This window comes from Micropterus dolomieu, unplaced genomic scaffold (genome assembly GCF_021292245.1).
Source record: "Micropterus dolomieu isolate WLL.071019.BEF.003 ecotype Adirondacks unplaced genomic scaffold, ASM2129224v1 contig_9675, whole genome shotgun sequence".
NCBI classification, from domain to species: domain Eukaryota; kingdom Metazoa; phylum Chordata; class Actinopteri; order Centrarchiformes; family Centrarchidae; genus Micropterus; species Micropterus dolomieu.
Window position 1 is genome coordinate 2,092 of NW_025738661.1, and position 13,150 is coordinate 15,241.

The window sequence follows — 13,150 nt, forward strand, 5'->3', positions numbered from 1 at the left end:
CAAAAACAACCAGCAACAATTTTCAGTTTTAACACCATACAGAAGTTTAAAATAATTTTCACAAAGTTATAAGACAGTTAATGTTAATAAAAATCACAATTATAAAAATTATTCTTAAAACCACCATCTCAAATAAATTTAATATAAAGTGAATGTTACAATAAAAATGCACAAAAAGTTGCTGTTACACAAATGATTTAATAGAAATGTGTCAAATCCTGATTGATTATGAAGGTATTTCAACTTCTAATAGATTTTATACTGTTTAAAATTGAATGCACTCCTGTAATATTGTGATAATGCACTTATGAAGTAAGGATTATGGGATTATTATAGGATTATTATTAAGAAGGATTGTGCATTATGTTGATTGATTTATCTAATTACTATTTTTATTATGAAACTAAACACATTATTGTAAGTGAATGTAAGTGTAAACGTATTTAAAAGGTCACAAGCTGAAGTGGCACAAACACTACAATAATATCAAAATAATAAAAGCTAAGGTTATAAATAAAATATTACTTATTATGCTTTTTAAATATGGTAAGAACTTTCTGCTCAGTATTTTATAAGCACACACGCTTTTTTGTTTTCTGATGCTGAGGAGCATTTGAGTTCGCTGCATCATTATTAATTATTATAAGCTTTTTCTTGAGGGCTTTAATCAACAAAAACATTTTCCTCCCAGAGGTTTTATTGATCAGTGAGTATAAGTGAAGAGCTGCTGCAGGAAGAGCGAAGGCAGTGGCTGCTGGAGAGGGATCCTAAATCACAGGAGAAAAACGTGTTAGAGCCATAAGCACAAGATCACAACAACAACAACAACAACAACAACAAAAAACCCAGGAGCTCTTCAAGGTTATTTCAGCAACAGTCACACCACCACAGAAGAAGCTGAGGAGAGGAATGTGTAAGCAGAGGAACAATGAGCTGACTGATAACAGATGTGGAAGCAGGACGCTTAGCCTTCTAGGGAAGCAAAAAAAAGGGGGACAGCTGAGGCAAGAGTCAGCTACAGACTGAAATAGAGTTTGCATGGAGGAAGATCATCTGCAAGTCAAGGGAAAACTGCAGAACATCACATTGGAGAGTTAAAATTCGTCGTTCTGCAGGTAAGAGTTGTATGTTAAACGTTAGAAGTTGGGGTGTATTTGGGTTGTTTGTGTATAGTCATCATTGTCATCTTATTTTAAAGTATGTATAGCCTAATGTGTGTTAACAAAGACTTATGTATAAACTCTGAGGGAAGAGAAACGTTATTATGCAGCTGCCAAAAATGACTTACTGTTTGTCTTAGTAGAGAAATTAGATTTGGCCTACTTTGCGTCGCGTTGTGAATTATGAGCAGGGGGTCTTTTTGAGCATTAAAACTATTTTAACGACCGAAGCGCGTGGCACAGTAACGTTTGGGGCTTGTTCAACTCCACTTTTGCTGGTTTGACGGCGGGAAAAAATGGTCAGTGCGCCAGGCGCGTGGGTAAAGTGGTTGCACTTAAATCCACTGACTCCGGCTGCGATCGCGGCCATTGTATTCAACGCGAGTCCAACAGACGCGGCCGCAGCGCGTCCCTGAAGCGACCCCTGGTCAAGCAGCACAGAGCAGATCGAACCAGGCAGGAAGTCAGACGCAGAACGGCATAGAGATTCCGGTCAATTTTCAAAATAAAAACACCTTGTTGAGACTCCCGATCATAAAACAACAATAAACACGGTTAAACAGACACAGAAAGAAACAATTTAACCGTGTAGCCCACTAAATCATAGTAGAAGTAGGCTACAAAGTGCAAACGCTGTTTACCAAATCAAAAAACAAAAATCAGGCAGGAAAAACGCTCTGATTCTGAAATGCTCCTTGTGGGAAATGCAGTCGAAGTTTGCGGAACGAAACGGGGTCACATAAAACTGTGAAGAAGGTAGGCTAGTAGAAGCACAAAGAGGACACATAACTTTCAAGGAAATAATGTGAGGCAGGCTGCATGCTCCTCTGCTGAAACGCTTCTGAGACACTTCCAGACGTCGACGCACCAAAACCGGGACGCAGCCTAATGTGCGAGTCAATGGATTCACTGCATGAGGCATTAGGCCCTCATTAATCACAGTGTCATCTCCCATTCCCCCTTACAGCCACACTGATTGCATTGCGGATCAACAGCAGAGAGGGGGATATGGACAAAAGTGTGACATAAAAACTGTCTGTGTTCATGAAGCCTAATGTTCCTCTGCAGCTCTGTGGTTAATCAGTACAGCAGACTTGAGTCTGTGCCCAGAAAGTCAGACGCCGTCTCCTCTATGAAACTTCTGGATCCTCATTGCGCTGCATTTTTGCGCCCCCCCGCAAAAATGCATGTATGTTTATGTATGAGAGTTTTGTTTAACAATTAACTTTAATTTAATTAGAGAGGCTGCCTGTCATTATAAACGTTTTCACGTGCAATAAAGTCACGGTAAGCTAAATATCGTGTGGCATTTAATCAGCAAAACAAAAAAGCTGTGACATGGCAGGACAGAGGAAACTCGAGAGAGGAAAAATAATTCAACTTTTAGCTTCTGTAATAATTTAGACGCTCTGATGGAGCTCAGGGTTGATCAGGAGGACGGCTGCTTTACTCCACACTGTTTCACTGGATGAACCTGGACTCTGTGTGAGACCTTTTGGATGTGTTGAAGTCAGGCTGCTGTGCCTCGTGCGTAAACGTGTGTCTTAAGGCTTCCTGCCGTCGGAGTAATGCGCCCCTTTCTGCTGCCTCAAGATAGCAATAGGCCAACAATTTGCCTGCTTGACTACATCTCATTTTAAGACCAACACTAGTAAAGGTAGGCTATATAAATGGTAAAAGTTTTTATTTTAGTTGGATTACAAGGCATCTAAAAGCCTGGGTCCTTGGGCTTAACAACAACATCCATATATATATATTTAATTATTTTTTCTACACTGAAACTGTTTTATAAATCACAAAATACATTTGTGAATCCTTCTGAGTGCAGTCAGTAACATTGAGACTAAGATCAGAGGTCTGAATAGATGTGAGCCACAACGAATGTGATTCCTCAATTTAGTCTGTGAAGTGTGGATCACTCAGTTTAAAACAAGGAGTAACATCAGATCTGGAGCAGAAAAATCAGATAGCACCATCCCTGAGACAGAAAGAAAAGAGTACGTGACACAAAAGGAAAAGCTAGGATCCTAAATTTCTGCCCTGTTGAGAAACAGTAGTTCCACTATGTAAAGACGTGTTTTATTTGTGTCATCTTCATGAAAACAGATAATGCTTTTGTTTTTTACAACTTTTGTTTCCAGGATGGTGTCCATGATGCTGCATCCAAATAAAGAGTCCAGTGATGGAGTGTCTTTCAGGACCTGCAGTGTTTTGCTTTTCCATCTTGTCTTTCTTCCATCTGTTGGAGGTAATTTCGGTGCAAAACGCTCCTGTAAGACATTGATGTGTTAGAAAGCAAAAGACACGACTTCTGAGCGGGAAAAAAAAGGAATCCATTTCTGTAACAACTTGGTCCAAAGAGGTGATTAAAATCAATGCCATTGTAATTATTCACATCAAAACGAATGCATTTATTTAATGGCAATATAACTGTCACGATCCGGATCTCTGTCTGTGTTGTTGTTTGTTCTGTTTTGTGATCCTGGGGTGCTTTTCCCAAAAGCATCGTTGCTAACTACTGTAGAAACTTCCTTGGTTAGAACTATGCAGCAACTGTTTGCCAAAACCCTAGATCGAAGTGCGGAGGTAACTAAGTTGGTAACTTACATGGTACGAAACATCGTTAAAGAGGTGATATTCTGCTTTTTGGCTTTTCCCCTCTCCTTTACAGAGTTATAAACCTTGCATGTAAAAGGTTTGCTAAGTGAAAAGTGGCAAAGGGAGTTCCCATCTACCACAGGAAACTCTGCTCTGAACTGCCTGAAAACAGCTCATTTGTAGTCCAGCTGCTACCCTTTCAGAGTGTGATGAAACAGGGAAGAAAGCCAAATGCGCCTCATATAATGAGCTCCAGCTCTTGTCAGAAGCTTAGTTCACGATGACTATGTCAGAAATAGCAGCAAATGCTGTTAGTAGGTGGATGTAATGTGAGTAAGCAGGGAATGTTAGATAATCCTGCCTGATCAGATTTTCTGTTGTGTGTAAATTAAAACCCTTTGCCGTGGACCAGCCAGTGTGCTGTTTTAATTATTTCATGCCAAAAAGGGAGATTCCAAATTGTGAGAGAAAGAGGGGGGAGGAGGAGGAGGAGGTCTCAGATCACATTCCTTTGTGAGAACAAGAAATGTCTCTCCACTTCCATTCGAGTAGTTATATTACCATGTTGTTGTTGTTGGAAAGAAGGAACCATAAAAAAGTTAATTTTGCAGTGTTTTAATCTTCATCAATGCTTGCTGTCCTTTCTATATTTAATTTGTGTAACTAATGCTTTGTTCCCAGCACCTTTTTATATAATCTTTAGAAATTATATGATACAGAAATATTATCATGTGTTAAACCAATTTTCTGAACCAAAGCCTTAATGCATCACTCTGTATTTCATTGTTCGTAATCTGATGCCCTGTTCGTATAACTTGCTTATATATTCTCTAAGTAAAAACATTTAACAGCCAATATCATCCAGGAAGTACTTAGTCAAGATGCTCTTTCATCTGCTGTGATCCCTACGAAATGTTTTAACTATTATGTTTAACAATCGACAATAACTTCCTTTCCGTTTATGAAATGCTTAAAACTGTTTGTGACATTTAAGGTTTGATTGTGGAAGGTATTTGATTAAAAACACGCAAATAAAACATATTAAAGTTAAGGCACAGAAGCCTCAGAGGAAACAAGGCCCTCGTCCTGTACAGTAATGTTGCCAATTTTATAACTTAAGAGTAAAATGTCACCTTGACATTTTACTCTTTCGCATACCGGGACATTTTCTTGCGTACCGGGACTTCTCCCAAGCTGCCGGTCCTCCCCATGTCAGGTTCTCTGGGCGCTACGTGACACTCACCTGTTCCTGTTCTCACCTCCCTGCTAAACTCTGTCGGCGGAGAGAGACGAGGGAGAAGAGAAGCTCGGGTGCCTTTCAAGCAGCCCTGTGCTGAATGTAGCTCGTCAATGTCACCGACCAATCACAGCCTGGATGGGGCGTGACATTTAAAAATATTGCCAGATGGGTGCCATTTACACTGAGGACGCTGGGGACAAGTCAGAATCAGAATCTCTCCATCACTTTTTGAAAGCTTTTAAAATGTTCTGAAAAACAGGAACAGTAAATGTTGAATAAGAAAACATGCAATGCAGCTGAAATATAGAAGAAGTGTGAGTGATTACCACAGCATGCTGCCTCGTCTTCTGTGCTTCATACCAAGAAAAAAACAACACAAATGTTTGTTACTGGTTAAGTGCAGTAAAGTTAACTTTAAAATGACTCCACTACCACACATAAAACATGGTTTAATATCAGTCACATTTAATAAAAGCATACATTTTGGCTTAATAGCTTTCGAGATCTGTCTGTCTGATGGTCTCCGTTGATTGTAAGCGTTTAAGCTTATGGCATGCTACACAGCATAAATTAGCCTAGCGGCTAGCAGACTTTTCCTCTCCTCATAGCTTAAAGGAGACCTATTAAACTGCTTTTCCAGTCCTATATTGTAGTTCTGTGACTCATGTATTGCAGCTTTGCATGATTCAAAGTTCAAAAAATTTATTTTTTTTCTTTTTCTGATTCTTCATGTAGGCCTACATTTCAGCCTCTGTCTGAACAAGCTATAGATGCTCCTGTCTTTTATAACTTGTGATTGGACTGTACTTTAGCAGAAAGCCACGCATTGGCCAAGAGCAGAAGGCCCTATCTTCAGTTGGGAGGTTGTGAAGCGTCATTTTTGCTCAGTGTGAGTTTCAGAGTTTCAGAGCAGAGCTGCGTGACAACGCTGCCACTAATTACATGAGTTGCAAGCTCGCAACTGTGTGGGCATATCTTCCCAAAGTGGGTGTTGTAGATCAGCTCTGAAAAAATAAGTCTGCAATATGGGTGCAAATGTAATGTAATGTTTCGCCCTTTTGAACCTTTTTTCACACATTCACACACCAGTTTTTGGATCACCATTTACAAGGTTTCAAAAACAAAGTAATACACTGGGAGAACAGTGACAAATTTGAAACTCTAAAAATAAATTGTGCAACATCGTAAAAAAAACATTTTTTGCAGTTGCATCACTTTGCTAGCCTGCAAAACTTGTTTTTATTTGGTGAGATTTTGAGTTTTCAAAAACTTAATTTTAACCTTTCAGAACTTTATTTTCAGTTTTGAAACATGGCAGGATATTTATCCCATACCTCATTGGTTCTATATGCTCTGCTCGACTCTGGTCAGCTGATTGCTTTGTTTTGTGGTGGATTTGTGGCGCTGTTATCAACAGGACAGTTGCAGAGTGCCTTCTGGTGAAACTATGCAACAATCATAACATGATTGAAAGATCTGTCTCTTCTTTTCTGTTATAAACTCAGATACAAATTTAAATGCAGTTAGCTCATATCGGCCAATAAATCGGTCCTGTATTAACAAGAGGTTTTTCCAACAAATAATGCACACGTGTATGGGGGGGACGGCGGATGGGGGCCCTACAAGACATTGTTCCCAGGGGCCTCTGACTTCTTAATCCAGGCCTGTGCCTGGGTGCTTGATTTTATACACCTGTGGCCCTGGAAGTGATTGGAACACCTGAATTCAATGATTCAGGGAGGATGTCCCAAAAGTTTTCTGATGTGTTTGATCTAAACCCTCTGTTCTAAATTCCTCTTCTCTTATGCTCAGGTGCCGTCTCCACGCCCATCATAAAGGTTAACTCAGATAACCCCAACAGTGTTGTGTTGCAGTGTGAGTCTGAAGGCTGGTATCCAGAGCCCGAGGTGTTTTGGCTGGACGGTGAGGGAAACCTCCTCCCTGCTGGACCTACAGAGACGGTCAGAGGTCCTGATGACCTCTATACTGTCAGGAGCAGAGTGACAGTGGAGAAGAGACAAAGCAACAGCTTCACCTGTAGAGTCCAACAGAAGAACATCAACCAGACCAGACAGACACACATCTATTTTCCAGGTCAGAAAGAGATCTAACTAAATTATACATGATGTCTGTCGATGTTCAACTGTCAAACCAGAAAAACGACAATGCAGTACAACAGACATATTTAGGCAACAATACAGGCTTGGAATTGATCCTTCGGTAAGCCACACCACAAATACACAGCTGGCCAATCACAGCGCAGTATAGGACTCGCTCTAACTGAGGTCCAACACTTTCATTGCTGCGCTCCAGTGACTCTAATGCAAAAAGAGTCATTTTCTAGCTTTTTTTTGGCTGTATTTTTCCAAGATCTGGTCAAACAGACTTCCTGGGCATCTTGTAATAGTTATAGTCGCTACCCAGAGAGGTTGAAAGGAGAAGTACGATTTATTCTCTTTCCAGAACCTGAAATAAATCCTGAAAATTGTCGGCTGTGGATTGTCCCTAATGTGATGTTAGTTAGCTAACGCTAGCTAACGTCCTACTGAATATAACGTAATAAAGCCCTGCTGTTCTGCTATTTAATGATTGTAATAATGAGCAGAGGCCTACCAGCTGTACAGGAACAGTGTTGATTACAGTAGTAATCTTTACTCATTACCATTGACGACAATGTTGCCCTGTGTATCATCAGCTTAAGGGTCACTGTCCTGCTGGAATGTGGACCTGAAATCTCTGGCAGACTGAAACGGGTTTCCCCTCAAGACATTCCCTGTGTTTAGCGCCATCCATCATTCCTTAAATTCTGACCAGTTTCTCAGTCCCTGCCAATGAAAACCATCCCCGCAGAATGATGCTGCCACCACGATGCTTCACTGTGGGGCTGGTGTTCTCGGGGTGATGACACCACACGTGTGTCCTTGTTTCTTTCTTTAAAGAATTGCTTTGCTTCCGTAAAGCCCAGCTCTGTGGAGTGTCCTTTAGACCTCCAATCTCCGCTGTGGAGCTTTGCAGCTTTGATCTCTTTGTGTCCTCTCTTAATGCCCTCCTTGCCTGATGCATGAGTTTTCATGAGTCATGCATGTTAGCAAGACACAGATTAATTATGTTTGTCTTTTAGCTAATGGAAACTCCAATAGTTTAGTTTTTTGTTTATGAACAATCACGCGAATACCAACAGAATGCGTGCGCTACTTCTTCGTAGTGCCACTGTTGAAGTTATATTTTTCATTTCACTTTGCCAATGTCCATTACATGAAATCCAAATATAAATCCATTTTAATTCCAGGTTGTGAAGCAACAAAATATGTCAAATGCCAAGGGAAGTGAATCATTTTGCAAGCCACTGCATAGCTTGTTCCAAACTGCAACCATTTCACGTTAACCTTGCGTTTAATGTCATGTGATGTAGACTTAGTCGTAGTCACGTTTGGGTTGGAGGACTTGTTGTGTCAAACATATGAGGTCTAGTTTTATATAAATATAATTCTGTTCTGTTTTTTTTATCTTTTCAGCTGATTCATTCATCATCGAATCTTGTTCTGCTTTCTGGTGTTACGTCGCCCTTGCTGTTGTCATCGAGCTTGTCTTGGTGTGCATCATACTGCAGTGTAAGTCACATTAAGTTTTTGAGTATAACTTAGCAGTTAGAGTTTTGCAATCTTGCTCTGTTTGGGACTATGAGCTGCACAGAGCTGCTTTTTGGTGAGATTGTTTTCAGTTACATTTTTTATGGGTCTCATCCATACAGTGCCAAATGTGTTGTGCCTGAAGGTAGCCTACTATCATAACAGAGCAAGTAATGAGCAGCAGAGCAGACTTAGAAAAATGTAATAAAATGTGATTAAATGATGAAGTTGTTCTCATAATAATCTTTCTGGACATGTCAGATTACTCAGATATGTGATTTTTAATGTGCAAAAAGCTTTGAAAGGTGCTACAGGCACATTTAAAGAGGTTACTTCCCCCAGATTCCCTGCTACATAAGTGGCCCCTCCATTGCTAAAGGAAAACGTTCTTGCTTATTATGAACTTTAATACTCCATACGTTATCTCAAATGCAAAGAAATACAATCTGTGGTTTGACACACAGATTCTGGGGGAAAGACTCCCAAATACCTGGTTAGGTTTGGTCCAGTTAAGGCTATGATGTCTGGAGGTTGGCAAGTATGCTGATCACACTAATCTGACCATGATTATTGACTTGGCTTTTCATCTGCACATACTCTTAAACTGTGAATGAGGCTGTTGAACTTTTAAAACAAAATTCCTGAGGATTAAGGAAGAATGACCCTGACCCCTGCGGTGGGATATGACACAGAAGGCCTAACTGTTACCTACTCATAAAATGAACTCAACCTCCAAACTAAATTGAAAAGTTTGCAGCGCTGCTCTCATCTGATCCCACACCGCAGTCCGACCACTCTAAAGAAAGCTCAGCTCCAGTGCTGATCAGCTGTGTAACTCATATCACTAAACTCACAGAGTTATTAGCCGGATAATAATAACAACAAACGCACCAAGATACATATACAGTTAAAACCACTGACTTACATTTGCCATTTTCGCCATTTTCAGTCCAAAAACAGCTGTTTTCTGTGTGTGAAAATATCGCCCGGGCTGCCATCTTGGTATTGCAGGATCCCTGAGCTGTTAGGTTTCATTTTTCCCGTCCAAATGAAGGACAGAAGGAGAGTTGCTTTGAAACTGAGGTCTTTATTGTCGTCTACTGGCCGACCCACAGGAGTTACACAGACATACAATATATCAAACAATTTGCCTCAGTATGTTGATACAATTGATTCAATGTTTTTGATGCTTTGGTATTTATAATGTGGTTGTATGGAGAGAAATAGTTTGAAGAAAACTCCCAATAAAAGTGAGTGCTTTCAAAAGGTGATGGGGACATGTCCCCAGCGTCCCCCAGTGTAAATGACACCTATGCTGTAATGCAAAATGTCTCCTGTCATCAACCATCATATTTCGGTGCTTCTACTTTAGTTTCTCATTTTTACAGCGCTGCAAAACTACATGAACACAGAAAGTTTTACCAGGTTTCTTCTTCTGTTGGCACACAGGGATCAAGTGGAACCGGGAAACTGTGGAGCTCTCCTCTCCCTTCCAAACACTAGCTACCCTCCAGGCAGTCAGTGGACATAAAGTTGTTCCTGTGATGTAGAGACAGAGCTCAGTTAAAACTTTATGGATACAGATTAATAACTCACCGCTCTGAAACTCTCGCTCCAGTCCATGATGCCAAGCTGGTCGGCAACACCTACGGCTGAACCCGAGCTGTTTACGGGCTTCTCACTGACCCGCCCTTCTCTGCTTCTGATTGGCTAGTAGTCCTTAACTAGGAACTGAGCATGTGCAACTCCCAACAAAGATCATTTAGAGACAAGATGCATCACTCCATAGCTAAAACGAAGCCTTCAACACAGGGTGAAAAGAGGAGCTGCAGCAATGTGCAGTATGACAAAAATATAACCATGTAAACCTGCTCTGGTACAACCTCTAAATAAGATTTTGAACCTGAAAATGAGCAGAATACCTCCTCTTTAAATAACAATAGGATTCTGAATAAACCTGATTAAACCCTCTAGTCCTCCTTCCTTGTGTTGTAATATTGTAGTGTAATATTTCTGCTCGCTGTATTGATGTGTTCTGCGTTACTTTCTTAAACTATTCACATGTTTTGTGCGGAACATGTTAATTATTAATTAGTAACTGTGGTGTAAAATATATGTGCATTTGACTCATAACAGTTCAAAATAGCACTGTAGCAGCAGGACAGAGGGTCAGTGACCTCCTAAGGGGAGAGTAGTGATTGGTGGTTATGTAGGGACATAATAATTTAATAAACTTTTATGATCAAGAACAGTGTCAAGCGGATTTCTTCTCAACACATCATCGCAGCATTATTGTTCGGACACCACATAGCTAAAGACATCAGATGTGATGCAGTAAAAAATACATTTCACTCTGAGAAGTTAAATTGTAGTAGAGGGTTTCGAGCAGGAACACAGCTGGCAGCTGGTGCCCCGAAACAACAGATCCAGACTCCACGGCTCCAGGGCCAGACACATCTGCAGAAAGTGATAGGAGGAGAGGGATGAGAAAGCACAGGACTAGGGGAGAGTCGAGTTAGTAACATGCAATAATGGGATGAGGTTGCATACAGAGGGAGAGAAAGTAGAGGAGAGAGGAGCTCAGTGCATCATGGGAAGGCCTATAGCAGCATAACTAAGGGATGGTTCAGGACTCACCTGAGCCAGCCCTAACTATAAGCTTTATCAAAGAGGAAAGTCTGAAGCCTATTAATAAATTACATAAATCACAATACAGGATTACTAAATGCCTGTAAAAAGAAAAATACACTTTACATAGAATTTATTATACAAAAAAGCAGAAAATAAATATAAGAAATATAAAAATAGGTTCATATTATGAGAACTTGTAAGAGAGAATACTATAGTAAACCATAAGATAACAATGAAAATTATATTAAATGTCTTTGGAATATATTATTAGAAGCACTAGACAGGCTAATTATCCGCAGTATGATAATGAAAAGAATTTTAATAACATGACAGATGTGGTCAATAACATTAATACATTTTATGGAGTGTTGGACCAGACTTAGCTGGAAAAATCTCTGTTCCACAGATAAATCTTTTTAAAATAAATTCAATAGTTTACTTGTTATGGCTACTGTTTGTTCGGTGTCTGTCTGAGGAGCTTTAGTTGCAGAGTAGACAAATTGTTGAAGTTCGTTGATCATTATGATGTTGAGCAAAACGGTTACACTGCTTTCCTGTAAAATGGTGTTTTTCCAGCATCCAAGCAGAGCCAAAATGCCAGTGTGTTGGTTAGTCATTAATTTTCCCTGCAGTAACTTTAACCTCTGAGCAGCAAAAGAGCTGCTGCTGTTGCTCTTTTGAAAATGTTTTTAAAGTAACTGCTACAGTAGAGAACAGAGAAAATACAGGTAAAACAAGTCATTTTCACACAATTCAGCTACTTCTGCCAGTTAGCTCCAGTGTTTTATTGCCTACATTGTATTAAACAGTTGTAAGCTTAATAGCCTGATCACATAGAACCCCTGTATATTTTTAAAATGTTGCTTTGTGATACTTGTTTTCAAGTGTTAACCAGCCTGTTATGAACCAGCCTGATCAGCAGATATGGTGGGATTTAGGGGAAACGGACTGCATATATTAATAAATACACACACGTTACTGTTTCATTTTTTTATTTAATTTTTTATATATATTTTTTAACACACACACACACACTTACCGTTTTATTTATGGCAGGGACCAGGGGGGCCGCCAGGAATTTTGGGCAACATGACAAAAAACTGAAATTGGACCCCCTCTGCGCAGCTGTTGTCACCACTTCTCTAGGACTTAACTGTCCCATCAAAAGCTTTACATAACTCTAATTAAAGGCTTGCCAGTGTCTGGTTTCTTGCAGTTCAATATTAGTACTAGCACAATATTTACTGCTGGTGATTTGTACATGCAAGTCTGCATACAGGATGCAGTTCACTATTTGCTTCTCAAATAAATTGCCCTTCATGATGGGAATAATAAAGTCTGTATCTATAGATGTCATTAACGGCCATAATTCGATCCAAATGAACGCATCAAACTGGATTATTTTAATATAGTCTGTAACTCTGCAACTGTGACCCAGGTGAGTGTTCACCTGGGTCACCTGGCTGACGTACTGCGGTAAGCATTTCGACTCATTCCCTTTCCGGTGCTTGTGTGTTGGTACCGTGTTGTGCTGCTCTCGCTAAATAACAGTTACATTTGTTAGATTACAGCAGCCAACTGTCCGCTAAACACTTATTCTTTACAGTAATTTTGCCTAAGCACTCACAGTTCTTTCCATCTTTTAGTGACTGCTGTTCAATCTCATACTTGTTCTAAAGTTTTGGTAACTGACGCTACAGTACTTTAGCTTAGCAGCTAGCGATGGCTTCTCCTTCTCCCTCTCTCTCTCCTACTTTCTCCTGCTCGGTGTGTCAGATGTTCAGTTACTCCTCTGCCTCCTTTAGCGGTAATGGTACGTGTAATAAGTGTAGTTTATTTATAGACATGGAGGCGAGGCTCAGTGATTTAGAAGTCCGGCTCCGCACCTTGGT

The 13,150-nt window shown here is 40.1% G+C and overlaps 1 protein-coding gene across 4 annotated transcripts; it reads left to right on the plus strand.

Moving 5' to 3' along the window:
- Nucleotides 1–917: 917 nt before the first annotated feature.
- Nucleotides 918–10,223, plus strand: LOC123965427 (butyrophilin subfamily 1 member A1-like). Of its 4 annotated transcripts, none has more exons than XR_006823701.1 (5): nucleotides 918–1,115; nucleotides 3,302–3,522; nucleotides 6,811–7,092; nucleotides 8,514–8,609; nucleotides 10,077–10,223. XR_006823701.1 is itself a non-coding variant. In XM_046041945.1 (5 exons), exons 2-5 carry the CDS (start codon nucleotides 3,303–3,305, stop codon nucleotides 10,175–10,177), a joined length of 585 nt encoding a protein of 194 aa, XP_045897901.1. In that variant the 5' UTR covers nucleotides 920–1,115; nucleotide 3,302; the 3' UTR covers nucleotides 10,178–10,223. The 4 variants fall into 4 exon arrangements, 2 of the variants coding, with proteins under 2 accessions (XP_045897901.1, XP_045897902.1); XR_006823702.1 differs by having other exon boundaries at nucleotides 919–1,115; nucleotides 6,873–7,092; XM_046041945.1 differs by having other exon boundaries at nucleotides 920–1,115; nucleotides 3,302–3,408.
- Nucleotides 10,224–13,150: the final 2,927 nt, after the last annotated feature.

Excerpts from the sequence above, each read along its gene's own strand:
- LOC123965427 (XM_046041945.1), top strand. The coding sequence starts at position 3,303 with ATGGTGTCCATGATGCTGCATCCAAATAAAGAGTCCAGTGATGGAGTG. Across the intron at positions 3,409-6,810 it reads CTTTCTTCCATCTGTTGGAG|GTGCCGTCTCCACGCCCATC; the intron begins GTAATTTCGGTG and ends TCTTATGCTCAG. Across the intron at positions 8,610-10,076 it reads GGTGTGCATCATACTGCAGT|GGATCAAGTGGAACCGGGAA; the intron begins GTAAGTCACATT and ends GTTGGCACACAG.